General features: G+C 54.0%; 2 protein-coding genes across 2 annotated transcripts; both read left to right on the plus strand.

The window, feature by feature from the left end:
- The first annotated feature begins 303 nt into the window (after positions 1-303).
- Positions 304-7,151, plus strand: LOC129127842 (bactericidal permeability-increasing protein-like). The gene is made up of 15 exons (XM_054644726.2): positions 304-418; positions 1,246-1,345; positions 1,956-2,084; positions 2,507-2,662; positions 3,036-3,099; positions 3,523-3,586; positions 4,030-4,121; positions 4,286-4,462; positions 4,677-4,736; positions 4,861-5,028; positions 5,315-5,382; positions 5,609-5,651; positions 6,002-6,065; positions 6,558-6,634; positions 6,900-7,151. Exons 1-15 carry the CDS (start codon positions 304-306, stop codon positions 6,945-6,947), a joined length of 1,425 nt encoding a protein of 474 aa, XP_054500701.2. The 3' UTR covers positions 6,948-7,151.
- A 1,008-nt stretch (positions 7,152-8,159) lies between these two features.
- CDK5RAP1 (CDK5RAP1 mitochondrial tRNA methylthiotransferase) lies at positions 8,160-14,867 on the plus strand. The gene is made up of 13 exons (XM_054644317.2): positions 8,160-8,487; positions 9,078-9,181; positions 9,644-9,678; positions 10,354-10,454; positions 10,591-10,801; positions 11,557-11,677; positions 11,955-12,185; positions 12,442-12,539; positions 12,650-12,705; positions 12,821-12,951; positions 13,812-13,961; positions 14,362-14,502; positions 14,626-14,867. The coding sequence occupies exons 1-13, from the start codon at positions 8,247-8,249 to the stop codon at positions 14,704-14,706; spliced, it is 1,701 nt and encodes a 566-aa protein (XP_054500292.1). The 5' UTR covers positions 8,160-8,246; the 3' UTR covers positions 14,707-14,867.
- The last annotated feature ends 2,009 nt before the right edge of the window (positions 14,868-16,876 follow it).

Raw genomic sequence — 16,876 nt, forward strand, 5'->3', positions numbered from 1 at the left:
TACAAGCTGCCCGGGGAATTCCCAGGCTGGCAGTGACAGAGAGCTGGAAACTAGGCTGTTGCCTCCCAGTTTCCACTGCTCCTTCCCTGCTTTGGGTGGGAGCCACCAGGTGTGCCTCTGTGCTGGGCCATGCAGCCACGGTGCCAGCAGCACAGTGGAGCAGGGTGGTGGCCAAGCAGGAAGTCCCAGAGAGGCCCCCATGGTTCCTAACACCACCTTTGCCCAAGGTTCCTGTTTTGGCTGGGATATAAAGGTGGTGTGGGCAGGGAGAGCCCTGCACAACGTGGCATGTGGGCAGCCAGGATGGGAATGCAGAGCGTGGCTGTGGCTTGTGGGGCACTGGCCTTGTGCCTGGCACTCAGCACAGCCACCAACCCCGGCTTTGTGGTGAGGATCACCCAGGCAGGCTTGGACTACGGTGGGTTTGCTTCTGATTTCTCTCCTGACAGATGTGCTGGTGGCAGAGGTGTGGAGCCAAGTACCCTGTGAGAAGTGCAGGGTCCTGGGGCAGAATGGGAGATCCTTGGCCATGGGTGCCCATGTGAGGAGCACAGGGACAGGGTGGGGAAATCCTTGGCCAGGGGTGCCAAATGCACCATCGGCCAGGGCTTCCCCTGCTGCACCTGCCTGCCCCCTACACCACAGCTTGATGGAGCCCCTGCAGAGGGGCCCAGCCCTGTGGGGTCTCAGGGAGCTGCAGCCAGGCAGTGTGGGAGGCTGGCACAGCAGGAGGGTGCTGCTCCCACAGCACATCCAGGCAGCTGAGCCGTGAGCCCTGGAGGAGGGAGCTGCAGAGGAGAGAGGAGCTGGGGAGTTTAGGGAGGGGCAGTGACAGAGATGGATGGGCCCCGTGCTGGTTTTATCGAGGCAGGCAGAGCCCTGGCTCCAGCAGAGCACAGTTATGGATTGAAATACACTGTGTGAGAAACACACAGCATCCCAGGGCCTCAGACCTCATGCAGATCTCCCCCAGTGCACTGCCTGGAGAGTGAGGCTGGGACACTTCTCTCCTTTCTGCAGCCACCACCTTCCCCTGGGGCTGCAAGCAGGGCTCCAGGCAGCATTGCCTGTGTGCTCTCAGGGCTGTGTGCACAGAGGTTTGCTTTAAAGCCAGCCTGGGAGGCAGCATCACCTGGATCTTTCCTTTGATCCTTCTGCTGCATGCCCAGTGTGTGCTGCAGCTCCTGTGGCTGCAATGATGGAGTGGTGGAATGGTGGAGTGACGCTGTCCCTGTGTCCCTGTAGCCCAAGAGCAGGGGATTGCGATCCTGGAGAAGGAGCTGGCCCAGCTGAAGCTGCCAAACATCTCGGGTAAATCGGGGGAGTTGCACTATTCACTCTCCAGGTAAGCCCTGTGAGCCTCGCCAGTGGCCTGGAGCCACCCACTGCCCTCCTGACCACGGCGAGGGGCAGGAGGAGTGGCGATGATGGAGAGCCCCCTGAGCACTGCGGAGCATCCTGTCCCCTCCACAGCTCCCTGAGATGTTGGCCGTGTCCTTGGTGCATGTTCCTGTTTTTCTCCTTGCCCAAGGCGAAAATTGGAATGAGGGTCACAGCAGTGTGGGCATGGGTGGACTGTGTGCAATCACAGCCTGGGTAGTGGAGATGGCCTTGCCTGTGGGACAAGGCATGTGAAGCAGGAGCCCAGTCCCTGTGGAATTGCCAGCTCCCTGCTGCCCGGGTGCCTCTCTTCTCCTGCAGCGCAGTGTTTGGAGCCGCCTTGGGTGGCTGCAAGGGCCCCATTCCCAAAGGTGCCACTCTACACTGTGTGACCCTGCCAGGCATAGCTTTGCAGCAGCAGAACTGCAGCTGGAAATGCTGCCAGTGCAGTGACTCCATCCTGCTCACCCTTCTTCCCTCCCTGATTGTCTCCCTCCCTCCATCCCTCCTTTGCCTTGTGCTTGGGAGTGTGGAACCACTGTAACATGATTTTTCATTTTATTTCTATATTTTAGGCTGCACATTCCCACTTTCCGCTTGCCTCACTCACGGATTACCCCGGTCCCCAATGTGGGCCTGCAGGTCTCCATCTCCAACGCCTCTGTTGAGCTGAATGGGGACTGCTGGGTGAAGTTTCTCTTTATGTGAGTGGCCAGCTCTTCCTCTCCCTATTCAGGCACCTACTCTGTGTCTCCCACTCTTGAATTTGACAGGTTTTTTCTCCTCTCCCTTCTGTTTTGGGCAGCTGTCACTTTGATCCCCCGGATAAAACAGGGTGGGAGGCAGGAACAAGGCACATGAAAGGGGAGGTATACATGGACCCTCAGGTCTCTCTTCCACCACCCCTAATTACTCTCACTCCTCTCTGTGTAAAAGTTACCTCTCCTAGTTTATGTGCCAGTAAAATTTGCTCCCCTTGAATTTAAACACTTTCCAAATCTCCTCTGGATGCACCATACAAGGGGGAGACTGATCCAGATTGATGCATCCTCAACAGATTTTAGGTCTCTTCACCAGGTCTTGGCATTGACAAATATCTCTTTCTTATTCCCCCTTCTCCCTGCAGCCGTGGGCCCGGATCTTTTGACCTGAAGGTGGAAAATATCTCAATCAAATTCATCCTGAGGCTGGGCAGTGACACCACTGGGAGGCCCACCATCAGCACCTCAGACTGCAGTGCCCGCGCCTCCAAAGTCGGGTTGCGCTTTTCTGGCAAGCTTGGGTATGTGACTTCACTGGAAGGTCTGGAAATGCTCTGTGTTAGCCCATATGGGAATGCCATGGGAATGATGCTTTGCCATTAGAATGGGGACCTCGTGTGAGTATCTTGTTGGCAAATCTGATGTTGCCTGGTCTTAAATCTGGCCTGAATTTCTCCTGCTGTGGCTGGACATTTAAAGTGGTGAGTGGGGTTTACAAGTGAGTCTGTTTTCAAATGTAAACCCTGGGGCAAAGCCAGATGCCAGTTTAGTGTAGGAATGATGTTCCCGGGTCTTGCTTGAGAATGATGTTCTATATCGTCTCCCTTTCCTGGGCACATACTTCTGCAGAAAGGATCTGAGCTAGGCTGGGCTTCTCTCTGTGTTTCTCTGTAGGTGGCTTTACAACACATTCAAGAAGACTGCTACATCCCTGTTGCAGAAGCATTTAGGGACCACGGTATGTTAGCAGTGAAAGGCAGAGCCCTGGGATTCCTGATTGTCTTTAGTCCTCACTTGTAGGTAATGTGCTCAAAGGATCAAGTATAGGGATCCAAATATAGCCAGAGCACACCCCTGTGGGTAGGTTAATCCTCTCTGTTGCTCTTCCTCAGCCATTCCCTGGCTGCTCAGCACGGTTCATTCCTGCATGGGCCACATGAGATTTCCCTTCCAAGGGTCTCCCCAGAGCTGAACTGTGCTGAGGGAAATTGCTGCAGGCAGATGCTTGTAGGTATAAATCCTGCTTGTGTCTTGGACACTTAATGTGCTGCCTGATGAATGGAGGCAATCATCACTGTGTGCTCATTTACTTAAGCAAGCTTTGTCATGGAGCTGTGACCCAGCTGCCCCTGCTGAGCTCTGTGGCCTTTCTGTCCCACAGGTGTGTGACAATGTGGCCAAGTCTGTAAAAAACAAGCTCCAGAAGCAGGTCCAGACGATGCCAGGTACTGGGGGGCTTTAAGTGGGCTTAGAAGCAGCTCTTCCTGGTTTTTCCCAGCCATGAGGAAAGTTTTACTTTATGTCCACTCTCCATCTCCGGGTGTTCTGGCACCCAAGCTGGGAGATGGGGAGCACCTTCTCAGCAGAGAGAAATCACTGTGTGTCCTGTCTGGCTGTGGGAATACCTGCAGAATCTGTGCCCATGGGCTGGTGGGAGCGTAGGTTACCTTAACTGGGGGTGATGGCCACTTCTCAGGTCCAGGAAATGGCTGTGAAAAAGACAGGAGAAAAGTGGAGGTTTTTGCTTCCTAGCAAAAGCAAGCAGAGGAGCAGTGGGTAGTGAGCTGGTGCACCAGGAAGCCCAATCACAGCACTGCCCAGATGCCATTGCAGGCCATCTGCTGCCAACCGTGTCATTCATACTCATCTCTCTTCCATGGGTTTGCAGTCACAGTCAGGATAGATGACAAGATTGGGATCAATTACTCCTTGGTGGCACCCCCAAGAGCAACTGCCCAGTCTCTGGATGCAGACCTGAAGGTGAGAAGCAGCCCTGGGAAGACTTGATTTGGCCAATGCCATTGCCAAAGGCAGGTGGGAGCCAAGGTTTTGGAACCTGCTGCAAATGCTGTTTGCCAGCGTGAGTCAGCAGGTGAGACCCACTGCTATTTGCAGCCCTTCTCCACGTCTCTCCCTCTTCCCAGGGTGAATTCTACTCCCTGGCCCACCGCTCCCCCATCCCCTTCTCACCGCTGCCGCTGGCCTTCCCCTCGGATCACGAGCGCATGGTTTACTTTGGAGCCTCCAGCTACTTCTTCAACACAGCCGGCATTGCCTACCACGAGGCTGGGGCACTGGTCTTTGAAATCACAAAGGCCAAGGTGAGTGGCATGAGTGGGACAGGGCAGGGAAAGAGGTTCCATTTGCTGAGGAGCTCCAGGAGCAGCCAGCAATCCTGGAGAAGCCCCAGTGAGAGAGCTGGGGGCTGTGGGATGACGCCGGGCTGTCACACATGGCAGCATTTGGGGATGCAATGGGCTCGCCATGGGCTCCTCTGTGCCACATTGCCTCAGTGTGACAATCATCTCCCTGCAGATCCCAAAGGAAGCGAGATTCAGTTTGGACACCTCTGTCTTCTCAGCCTTCATTCCCCAGGTGAGCAGTCTGGCCCTGCCTGCCCAGAGCTCCTGCACACACAGGCTTTGCTCTGTGCCAGGTGTTCTCCCTCAGGACTGGGGGTTTGTGCCATCATTCCCATCCTCTCCCTACTCCCACACAGCTGGAGGAGAAGTATCCAAACATGCCAATGAAGTTCAGGCTGTCCACTCCCACTGCTCCATTCCTGACTATTGGACCAGGAGGAATCTCATTCCAGCCCATTGTGGATGCCCAGGCTTATGCCATCCTTCCCAACTCCAGCCTGGCTCCTCTCTTCCTCCTCAGCCTGGTGAGTTCAGACACGGCCTGCGGTGATGGGGCAGAAGGGAGTTTGAGCTGTGCCCTGTCCTGTTGCCCAGATCCTGCCAGGGGCGCTCCCAGGTGCTGTCCAGGCACAGTGAGGGTGTCCCCAACTGAACAATTCCTGAGCTGACAAATGCCAGGTTTAATGCTGGATGCAGACACACCCCTGGATGGGCAGTGGTGTGTTTCAGCTGGTCAGGGCTGTTCCCCTGGGTGTCTGCTTTGGGCTGAGGTGGGGTGAGCACTGCCAGAGCTCTGTGCTCTCTCCCCAGACAGGGAACGTGTCCGCTGTCATCAACGTGAGATCCGGCCGCATAGTTGGGAGCCTGGATGTGGGCAGGTACAGAGGGGAGCAGCCACTGACTGGGCAGGGGGTGGCTGGAGGTCTTTCTGTTTTGGGTGCCCAGGGACAGAGAGGGGATGGGAAGGTCCCTGGGACGTGGGCTTGCTGTGGAGGGAAGGAATGAGCTGGAGCTGGAGGGAGTGGGATCTGCATGGCCATGGATGGGTGGAATGGCTCCCTCCCTTGGCACATCCTCCACAGCACCACTTCTGTCCCTGTGCAGGATCAGGCTCTCTCTGAAGGATTCAGCTGTTGGCACTTTCCAGGTAAGCTATCCTTGACCACAACCAGAGCCCCCAGCATGGAGCTGGCAGCCTGCTGGGGGCCAGGACAGGGACTCATTCCTCGCTGCCTCCCAACATGGGACCCCACACTGACCCTGCAGCCACCTCCTGCCTCAGCCTGCAAGGCTGGGAAAGGATGCGGAGCCTGATCCATTGCTGCTCTCACCCCAAACATTTCCTACACTGCCAGTGTGAACAGACAAAGCTGCTGGTCTCTGCAAAGTGTTGTGCACAGCCCAGCTTCTTGTCTCTTTTTAGAATTATCCTGCAGTGCCCGCATGTCTCCTGTCCTGCAGACTAAAGCTTTTCCTCCCTCTCTCCCCACTCGCCAGGTGCAATTTCTGCAGTCCATAATGAACATCCTGACTTCCAATGTTCTCCTGCCACATCTTAATGGTGAGAACCTACAGAGGGAATGGTGTTGCTGGAGCACCCCTGACTCAGGTTGCTCCATCCAAGGGGTCCCAGCTCACTAATTAAATCCTCATTGCCAAGGCTGATGCAGGGCAAAGTGCGCGCAGGAGGCGGCTGTGAAGCGGAGGGAGCCTCTTGCTGCTCTGACAGGCTCCCAGCAGCAAACGCAATGGAAAATATGAGCCCTGTGCAGATCCTAATGCTTTCCAGACCCTCTCCCCGAATCCCTGCATCTCCTGCCTCACCAGCAGCTCAGACCAGAGTGGGGCTGGTGGCAGGAGTGGCCAAGGGGGCTGTCATGGCACAACAGGCAGCCCTTCTGTGGAGCTTGGCAGGAGTTTCCTCTGCCTGCCCCAGGAGCAGTGGAGGAGAGGAAAGGGCTGGGGGAAGGAGGTGGCCACCTTCTCTGAGTGCTCCGTGCTCCCTTGACTCCCATTCCCATGCCAGTGCAGACACATGTGTTGTCTTTTCCAGCCCGCTTAGATGAGGGCTTCCCTCTGCCACTTCTGGACAGGATTCAGCTCTCCAAGATCCTTGTGAGGTTCCACCAGGTGAGTGAGAGGGAGCAGCTGGCCCCAGCTGGGGCCCATCCTGCTGCCCACAAAGCCCTGCTTACCAGCACAGCCTCCAAATCCAGTTTCCTCAGCTGTGCTGGAAAGTGACAAATGGGAGGGTGCTCTTCACTGAGATCCCAATGGCCCAGCAGCAAACCAGAGCACAGGTCCCAATCCATTCTGCCTTCAGGGATGTGGTGGGCTCTGGGCAGGGCAGCTGCCAGGGCCCATAGCAGCCCAGCGCTTTCTCTCTTTCTCCCAGAATTTCCTGCTGCTTGGAGCAGACGTTCGCTTCCAGCCCCGGGGATGAAGACAGGGTGATGAGAGCCCTTCAGCACTAAATCTGCTCCATTCACCACTTTGCCCTTCCCTGCCTGAGCTGAAGACCACCAGTCCTGCCACTGTCCTGCACTGCTGCCTTGGCCCAGACCCTCCATCCTCCTGCTGGGGCCTCACCCAGTGCTACCATGAGCTGGGGGTCCCCTGCCCTGGGCCACCTGCTCCCCTCCTCCCTCTGAGCAGCAATAAAGGTGTTGCTTCGGCTCTGCTCTTGGTGTCACTGTCTGTGCTTGGGGCTGCACTGGGCCAGGTAGGAGCTGGAGCTGGATCAGGGCCACTTCGTTGGTCTGTTTCCATGGCCATAGCGAGGCACCATGGATCACCTGTGTCCTGCTCTCCTGTGCCTTCACTTCAGCCTTGGGGTAGAGTGGTTGAAAAAAGCACAGTGGAAATGGCCCTGGGGTTGCTGTCAACAGCAGCTGAACATAAGCACCAGGTGGCCAGGAATGTCAAGGACATCCTGGCCTCTATCAACATGGCCTGTAACCAGTAGGGCAGCCAGACCAGGGAAGGGATTGTCCCCCTGGCGTTTGTGAGGCCCACACCTCAAGTCCTTTCTCCAGTTATGGGTCTCTCACTTCAAAATGCACATGGAGGTTCAGAGCATGTCTAGAGAAGGGCAATGGAGCTGGTGAAGGGGCTGCAGCATCAGAGAGGCTGAGGGAGCTGGAGGGATTCAGCCTGGAAGAAGGGAGGCTCAGAGGGGACCTTTTCACCCTCACAATCCCCTGACAGGAGGGAGCAGCCATGTGGGGGTCAGGCTCTGCTCCCAGGGAAAAAGGGACAGGTTGAGAGGACGTGGTCTTAAGCTGCACCAGGGGACTTTTACTTTGGATATTAGGAAAAATTCCTTCACATTAAGCTGCACCAGGGGACTTTTACTTTGGATATTAGGAAAAATTCCTTCACATTAAGGGTTGTCAGGCCTTGGAATGGGCAGCCCAGGGAGGTGGTAGAGTCACCGTCTCTGGAGGTGTTTAAGGGAAGACTGGACATTGCGCTCAGTGCCCTGTTTTGGCTGAAATGGTGTTTCTGGGTCACAGGCTGAACTCGATGACCTCGGAGTTCTTTTCCAACCTAATTGATTCTGTGATTTTGGGATTCCCGCGGCGGCGCCGCCCAGCAGCGGGGCGGGCCCGGAATGGCGGCGGGGCGGAACGCTGCGCCGAGGGGCGGAGGCGGCGGCGGAGCCGCATTGTCGGCGCACGGCGGGGCGGCTCCGTCCCTGGCCGGTCGGTCCGTCCCCCAAAGCTCCCCCCCGGCCGCGGCCATGCTGCCCGGGGCCCGAGCGCTGCGGGCGGCGGGGCTGCTCCGCCCGCCCGGGGCCGCTGCTCGTACTGGGGCCGCCCGCAGGGCGCGCTGCGGACCGGGACCGTGGCCGGCGTGGCGCGGCTTTGCGCTGCCCGCGGGGCCCGACCTGCGGCACTTCCTGAGGGCAGCTGCCGCGGGACAGCCGGGGCCGTCGCCAGAGCTGGCGCCTGAGCCGGGCTCTACCCCCGGCACCCCGAAAGGTCTGTGGGTCTTCGGGGTCGGAGCTGTTGGAGTCAGCCGAACCCCCCTGCTCTGGCCTTGCTGCGGGCAGCCGTAATGCCGGCGCAGACAATGGTGCTTCCCAGTCAGAGCAGAGTGGGAAAATGGGTTGTTTGGTTGCTTTTGGGGCTCTGAGGGGGTTTTGACTCTAGAAGGAGTTTAGTTCTTGGCTACAAAGTCGTGTTTTTCCACCACGGAGTTGAGCAGAGAGCAGCTTGCTCTGGCACCTGCCCGCATTGTGTGCTGGCTGTCAGTGGGGCTGTGGCAGCCCTTGTGGGGCTGTGGTGCCCCGTTGAGGATGGTGTTCAGTGCCCTGAGTGTTGTATCTCAGTAAGGACACAGCTGCTGCTGCTCTGCAGTCACAGCCCAGCCCTGCCATGTTGCAGAGCACACAGTTTTCCCAGAGCCTGCCCTTCGGTTTATCCCTTGTGGGCTGCAGGTGCAGGCAGCTTTTGTGCTGCTTGCCTGGCTCCAGTGGTGGGGTTGAGGGCTTGTTCCCGCAGAGCAGGGGCTAGGACAGGTTGTGGATGGGAGCTGAGCAGGCTCCTGTGTCACATGGCCTTTGTTGCAGTGTACCTGGAGACCTACGGCTGCCAGATGAATGTCAGTGACACCGAGATCGTCTGGGCCATCCTGCAGAAGAATGGCTATGCCAGGACAAAGGAGCTGGGTGAGGTAAGGCAGCACCTTGGCAGCTCTCCTGGAGCACAGCACTCATGCCCTGGCTGTGCCTGCAAGTCCCAGCTTTTCCCTGGATTGCAACCCTGTGGGATGTTACGAGTTTTGCAGTCTGAGTTCTGTGAAATGAAGGAAACTGCTTAACAAGTGTGCTAGAAAGCTGTGGGTTGTCTTTTTTCTTTAAACTACTGGGCTCTGTCTCAGTTGGAGAGGGATTGGACACAGCGGGATCCTCCTGTCTCATCTTTGAGTTTACTTTTACCATTTAGTGAAGACTCTGCTTGTCTTCTGTTTCTTTCTTGCAACTCTTTTTGCTGAAACCTACTGTGTACTCAGGTAGGTCTTTTTTCCTGAGTTTAGTGAGTTTTATAGTCTACCTCTTCAGGTTACCTGGGCAGGGCATGAGAACTTATTGTTTGATTTTTATAGATTCTTCTCTTTTTGTTGCTTTCGATTTAGGCAGATGTGGTTCTTCTTGTCACCTGTTCCGTGAGGTAAGGAGATGTTTCTCGCTGGTTTGGGACACTTTTTAAGGAATTACCATTTGAAAACCAAGGCAATAAAGATGTTGCATGAGGAAAGGAGTGTGCAGGTGTGATACTGGCTATTTAGTTGAGGGTAGGGCTGGCTGGTGCTATGATTTACAACATTAATTGTGCTGTGAATTGCTTCTCTGGGTGGTGAGAAGTTCTTTGGTAGTGTAATCTCTGTGTATATGCCATGGGCAGTGAGAGACCTGCACAATTAATGATTTTATTTTAAAATAGTCTATCTTCTCTTGAAGTAACTCTCTAGTACAGTGTCTGTACTTAAAAAGTGTAAGAAATATGTTTAGGGGCAACTTGATATAAAGAGAACTTTTCCTTGTTTTTTCTGAATGCAGAAGACACCAAATGCTTATTGCAGGGTACTTTGCAGTGTGGCCAAGGCACTTTTTCTCCCCAAGAGCTTAGTCCCTAAAGTATTTCTGCAGGGGAGATGCTCTGAGGCAAGCAAAGTGATAGCAGATAGACAGAGACAAGACGTAATCCGCACACCACAAACGCACTCTCAGGTGCCATTAGGTTCCCTGCTTTAGCTGAATTCTCCTCACAGAGCACTTGGGGCGCTCAGGCTGGGGCTCAGTGCAGGAGCAGCAGCTGCAGTAGCCCGTTGTGCTGGCTCCCCAGGGAGAAGGCAGAGCAGGCCATCTGGAACCGTCTGCAGCACCTCAAGGCGCTGAAGGCCCGGCGGCCCCAGGCTCGAGCTCCGCTCCGCGTCGGGATCCTGGGTACGGCCGGGCTGCATGGCCTGAGTCCCGCTGGCAGCAGCCACCTTGGCCTGGGGTGAAAGCAGCTGGAAGGGGCTGCAGGGGAGTAACAGAGGGCAGGCACTGCCTCACAAGGAGCCTTCTCCTTTGGTGGCAGGATGCATGGCTGAGAGGCTTAAGGAGGAGATTCTGCACAGGGAGAAGCTAGTCGATGTCGTGGCAGGCCCTGATGCCTACCGTGATCTTCCCCGGCTGCTGGCAGTGGCAGAGTCTGGCCAGCAAGCTGCCAACGTCCTGCTGTCCCTAGATGAGACCTATGCTGACATTCTGCCTGTCCAGACTAGTGCAGGTGGCACAACAGCATTTGTGTGAGTACCTTTTCCCAGTGCTTGTTTCCGTGGCTCTGATTTGGAAATCTGTGCAGAGTAGATGTGTCAGTGACAACAGCTGCCCAGGAGATGCAGTGCCTGGCTGCACTGTCTCTCCCAGAGTGTGTGTGTGTGTCTGTGTGTGTGTGTGTGTGTGTGTGTGTGTGTGTTTTTGCTGTTGCTTTGCTGTGTGACTGAGCCCTGGAGAGCATGCCCTGAACTCTGGCTGTTGTGGACTTCTCTCCCTCTGCTTTGGGAATGCTGACTTTCAGCCTGATGCTGCATTGAGTGATTTCTGTGCCACTGTCCCTTCCTGAAGTCCATGCTTTTCTCATCCCCTTCCTTCTGTGGTCCCCTGCCCCAGGTTCTGCTATTTCTTGTTCTCTGCTGAGAGAAACATATTATACCTTCTGATTGTTTAGTTTTGGTGGTAGCATTGTCAGACATGAAATCAGACTCTTCTCAGTGTGGCCATAGCGTATGGAAGGACAGTGTCACTCTGCAGGAGTGGGATGTAGAAGGATCTTTGATCACTGCCAGGCTGCAGTGGCTGTCTGTGCTTCAGTAGCTCTTTCCAGCTTTCTTAAAAATGTGCATAAAAAATCAGGAGGTGTTAGCTCAGGGCAAGCTGAATCCAGTGTGGATGGTGTGTGTGTGGAGCTGGCTGCAGGGAGCAGTTCTGGGCTCATCCTGGGCAGGATGCAGCGTGGATGGTTCTGCAGGAGGGAGGTGACCCATGCTTTACCTCTGGGCAGGTCCATCATGCGGGGCTGTGACAACATGTGCAGTTACTGCATCGTGCCCTTCACCCGAGGCCGGGAAAGGAGCCGCCCCATCGCCTCCATCCTGCAGGAAGTGAGGATGCTCTCGGATCAGGTGAGGCAGAGCCTCCTCCCGCCTGTCCCAAGCCATGGGAGGAAGGGTAGTTCCTGGTAACAATGTTTTCAGTGCTACTTGTAACCAGTGTCACTGCCTTTATCTGCAGAGATGAGGTTGTGGTGGGGTTCCACCAGTGGCTTTTGGATTCCCCTTGTAATACGCCCTGACAGGGATGGGAGGGCTTCTGTTGTAAACTCCTTGCAGTAAAAACTATGGCTGACCTTGCAGCTCAGCCATCCTGCCCAGATTATATTTCTTCCTCTCTATTTTGTAGGGAGTGAAAGAAGTGACCCTCTTGGGTCAGAATGTCAACAGCTTTCGAGACCTGTCTGAGGTGCAGTTTCAGTCAGTGGCTGCCCCAGGCCTCAGCCGTGGCTTTAGCACAGTCTACAAAGCCAAAGCGGGAGGTTTGCGCTTCTCACACCTGCTGGACCAGGTCTCTAGGATTGATCCAGAAATGAGGATCCGTTTCACCTCTCCACACCCCAAGGATTTTCCTGATGAGGCAAGTGTAAAATAAACACCTTGGCCTCTGCTTGGAGGCAGCAAGGCAGCTCTGAAATGTGAGGTATGGGCTGTGCTGCCTTCCCAAACAAAGACAATGTGGATTCCCAAACTGGGAACAGCAGCTCCTGGGAGTTGGATGTTGGGGCTAAAGCTGGCAGGTTTGCAGTTTGCTGGCTTTTAACCAGGGAAGACTTTTCCTTTGGCACCCAGGTACAGTTAAGCTGTCTGAGACATCTCCTGATCACTTACCGCAGGTCCTGCAGCTCATCCAGGAGCGACACAACATCTGCAAGCAGCTGCACCTCCCAGCCCAGAGTGGGAGCACACGAGTCCTGGAGGCCATGCGGCGAGGGTGGGTCACCCATGAGGAGCCCTGTGTCCTGCCCTTTGATTTGCCTGCTGGTTTCTCCTCACTGATGTTGTGGGTTTCCAGTTAGCAAATCCATGTGCTGTTCATTGCAGATACACAAGAGAAGCATATTTAGAGCTCGTGCACCACGTGCGTGATTCTATTCCAGGTGTGTGTTCCTTTGGCTTGGTCTGAATTCAGCATGACTGTATCTCACTGTCCTTTCCTGAGTGCAGCATTCCTGTCTTCCATGAGGGAAGTGTACAGCTGTGTCTCTGTTACAGGAGTGAGCCTGAGCAGTGATTTCATTGCTGGGTTCTGTGGAGAGACAGAGGAGGATCACCTGCAGACGGTGTCCTTGCTGCGGGAAGTCCGCTACAACGTTGGCTTCCTGTTTGCCTACAGCATGAGACAGGTGAGCACAGGCCCTCGTGGAGAAGGCTGTTATCTCTGGCTGTGTCCCCTAAACTCCTCAGTACTCTTTCTCATAATAACACATTTTTTAAAAAGCTGATGAAAATCATACCCAAAGATTTGGTATACTGGTAGATGTCATTTGTCCCAGGTAGCACTTATAGGGTATGTGGTTCTGCAAGGGCTGTTGTTGTGCCTGGGAGGCTTCCACCTTCTCTGTAGGAGTGTCAGGATTGGTAACTGCTTGGTGACCCGGCTCTGCAGATGCTCCAGGGTCATTGCAGGGAAGTAACTGTGTCAGCAGAGGCTGTGAATCCATTATTTGCTGATGAGGAATGTGCTAATGGAGTTGGGCTGGAGCCCAGCTATGAGGGTCTGTCAGTCAACTCTGGAGGGAAGTGGTGAATTTTTGAGAAGGTGTTTCCATGAGAAGAGTGGGTAGTTGGTAAGTCTCCATTAGAATGCTCTCCAGAATGTATGATACTGTTGGGGAAGAGGACAAAAGGTTGGGAAACTTAAGGAAGCAAAGGGATTTGGAACACCATTCAGTATATAGATTAGAAGTAGTAGAATCTGTTGCCTGTCTATGGATGGACAGGCACAGGCACATCCCACACAGGAACTGCAAAACTGTTTCACAGCCACTGATACTCAGTGCCCTGCATCAGACCTTCTGCCTAAAAGGTGGAAGAGAAAGATGTGAGGAGCATGAGGGCATGGCTGGCACTTGAATAGTTCCTTTGTGATACAAACTGAAATGCTGTTGGAATGTGGGAAGCTGTTGCTGTAGGAGCAGTGGGTCAGACAAGGCTCTGGGCTCAGGCTGGGTGCTGAGGGGCTGCTCTGGCTCTGTGTGTGCAGAAGACACGGGCACATCACCGGCTGCAGGACGATGTCCCCGCAGATGTGAAGAAGCGGCGGCTGGAGCAGCTCATTGCCACCTTCCGGGAGGAGGCTGCGAGGGCCAACGCAGCACTGGTGGGACAGGCCCAGCTGGTGCTGGTGGAAGGGGTGAGTGGGCCTCGAATGGAATTGTCTTCCTCCTTTCTTGCTGGATCTGAGGCTGTGCACAGCAGTCACTACTTCTGCCTTCCCTTCTCACTTTCCCCTTGTAATCCCAGGACTCCCAAGACCATTTCTTCACACTTAAGCAGACAGCCTGACTTTGCCAGAGCACTGAGCTGAGCACAGGGAATGGGATCAGTTAGGGATGCATCTCTGGCCAAGCACAGAATTTGTGCTTTGGTGTGTGAGTGTCACTCAGCAGCTCTGGACACAGTGCTGTGTTCCAGGGCTTGGTTAATGTGGGTTTAATACCATCAATAGTGCTCAATTAATTCCTGAGGCAATAAAGCCCAGCAGTGAATCAGAGCAATTGCCATGCAGGTAATGTTCCCTGTCCTCTTTCCAGCCCAGCAAACGCTCTGCCTTGGAGCTGTGTGGGAGGAACGATGGCAACATCAAGGTGATCTTCCCCGACGCCGAGCTGGAGGATGCTGCTGAGCCCGGGGCTCCAGGCAGAGCCCAGCCCGGGGACTATGTGATGGTGAAGGTGACCTACCTGCAGTGCTCATTTCCTTGCACAGTGCTGTTCTCTAGGGCAGCTGCTGCCAGAAGAGCCTAAAATTAGAATGGATCCTCCCCAGTGCCTGAAGGCCTGTGCTGTTTCTTTCAGGTAACCTCTGCCAGCTCACAGACCCTGCGGGGAGTTCCACTCTGCCGGACCACCCTGTCCCGTGCTGCTGCTTCTCACTGAGGGATCCCTGCTGCCCTGGATGGAAGCAGCACATGTTCTCCATGAAGAAATAAGAAGTGTGGTCAGGTGGAGAGATATGGTAGAACCAGGAAGATATATATGTATATTAAAATTTATTTATGAAATAATAAAATACATATATATTTTTGCTTTGGTGCCAAGTTATCTGTCATAGTGTGTGCAGGTTCAAAGGGGTAGAAGCTGTGTGTGAACTTGCATACTGTGAGATTGTGTATTTTAACTTGCCCTGAGGCTTGTCCCACCCTCAGAGTGCTGCAGGTCTGTCCTCTGACTGTGATCACGTCCTCTGACACAGCCCAGCCTGAGATGGATGTGCAGAGCAGTTGCTTCCTATGAACTCAGCTGAATTTAGGAGCTGCAAAAGCTGGTAGTACCTACAAAACACAGCCCCAGTAGCTGCTGGAGAATGGCAAGAATACTGTCAAAGGCTAGAAAGACCTGAAATAAGAGAAGATTAATTCATTCTTTCCAAATATTGGCAAAATGCTTGGAAAGGAGATGCAAGAACCCACACCACACTTGTGTTTTGGAATGTGGCACTGGACTGTGGAATGAAAAATGGTGTTTAACGTGCTCCAGTGAATCTGTTGTGTCTGGGGCTGAAGGAATGCAGCCCCAGACACAATCCTCTTGTACTGGGGAGGATTGGATCTTGTCTGGAGAAGATTTCCTTGTTTCCAGGCCTGGCGAATGCGAGGGAAGAGATGGCTGCTTAAAACATGGGGTGCAGTTTTGTCCAGTTTTTATCCAGACAGCTATGGATATCCTTCCCTTTGCTTACCAAGAGAAGTGGTTGTACTGATTTAAATGGCCAGTAAGTTCTTCAAGTGCATCTGACAGTTCCTTGTTTTCATCAGCCTGCAGCTGACCCTGGCTACGCAGTGTCACATTCCAGCCTGCTCTGTGAAATTCAAACAAGGACCTGTGACCTGCACTTGTGAGTAAACTGAGATGTGAGAAAGGATCACCCCTTTTCATACAGATAATCATGTCATTAAAATAAATCCTTGTAAAAGGCTCAAGCCAGTGACCAGTTTTGAAGGAACAGCTGGTAGCAGGGCAGTCACGACATGAATTTGCAGAATTTTAAAATAAATGTGAAAGGGTTTTGCTCAAAAGCTGCCTCTCCTGCTCAGCTCTTTCTGGGCTATAATTGTTTCTCTTTGAAAACAGCATGGTTCACTGAATATTCATTAGGCTTCAAGAAACAAATACATTTTGTTTATTATCAGAGCTGAGTCCCTTCTCAGGAAGTGAATCTGCACAGACAGCACAGTCCATGTGGGCTCTGAGGGGCTGACAGGCACACAGGGCTGATCTGCCCTCCTGCTTCCACATGGGAATGTGTATTTGGCCCAAGTTCACAAACCAGGGCCTGAATCTGTGCTGCTCAGTGAGCATGAGCCTGTGGTCCAGGGGGGTTTCAGGAAGAGGCAGCAGTTTGGGTGAAATCCCAAAGGAAGCAGCAGCGTGTATAAGCCAACAGCCCTCAGAGGAGATGGGCACTGAGGCCAACGTGCTTGGCTCATCAAGCCCACTGAGCCGTCTCCAGATTTAACTGCCCTGTGGCAAATCTTTCAGCTCATCATTCCCAGGCATTCTGGGACTAGGGCCCAAGCCAGCACCCTGGAAAAAGGGCTGACACCCACCTTTCCCTGCTCATTTTGACCTCCCAAGGAGCATCTATTCCAAATAGGAAATGCAGACCACAGTGTGCCCTCCCCCCTCCATCCTGCTTTGAGGCCAGCTGTGGCCGTTTTACAATCATTATTTTAAGAGTGGGAGACTAATGAGGAGGAGAGCTGGGTTTTACATTTTGATGAGGAGGTGATAATGCTCACTGCACGGGCTCCCCGGGGAGCCATAGCACTCACCATTTGCTTCGCCTCCTTAGTTTTTATAGGCCTCGGGAATGAAGACCGAGGTTTTAAGGCAGCAAAGCATCCATTAGGAAGTGCTTACGGTGACCTTGGAGGCTGAGTCAGTCCTTTGGCACTGCGTGGAAGAAGGAATGTGTTGTTTTTCTTGAGGCCTGGAGGTGGGATGCGGGTTCTGTGTCACTTTTCAAGTTTGCTGCCTAAATGTAGCTGTTGGGAAAGCTGGACTCCTACCTCCTTTGTGTTCTTGCACGTTTCTGTTCCCACCCTGA

This window comes from Agelaius phoeniceus, chromosome 17 (genome assembly GCF_051311805.1).
Source record: "Agelaius phoeniceus isolate bAgePho1 chromosome 17, bAgePho1.hap1, whole genome shotgun sequence".
Classification (NCBI taxonomy): domain Eukaryota; kingdom Metazoa; phylum Chordata; class Aves; order Passeriformes; family Icteridae; genus Agelaius; species Agelaius phoeniceus.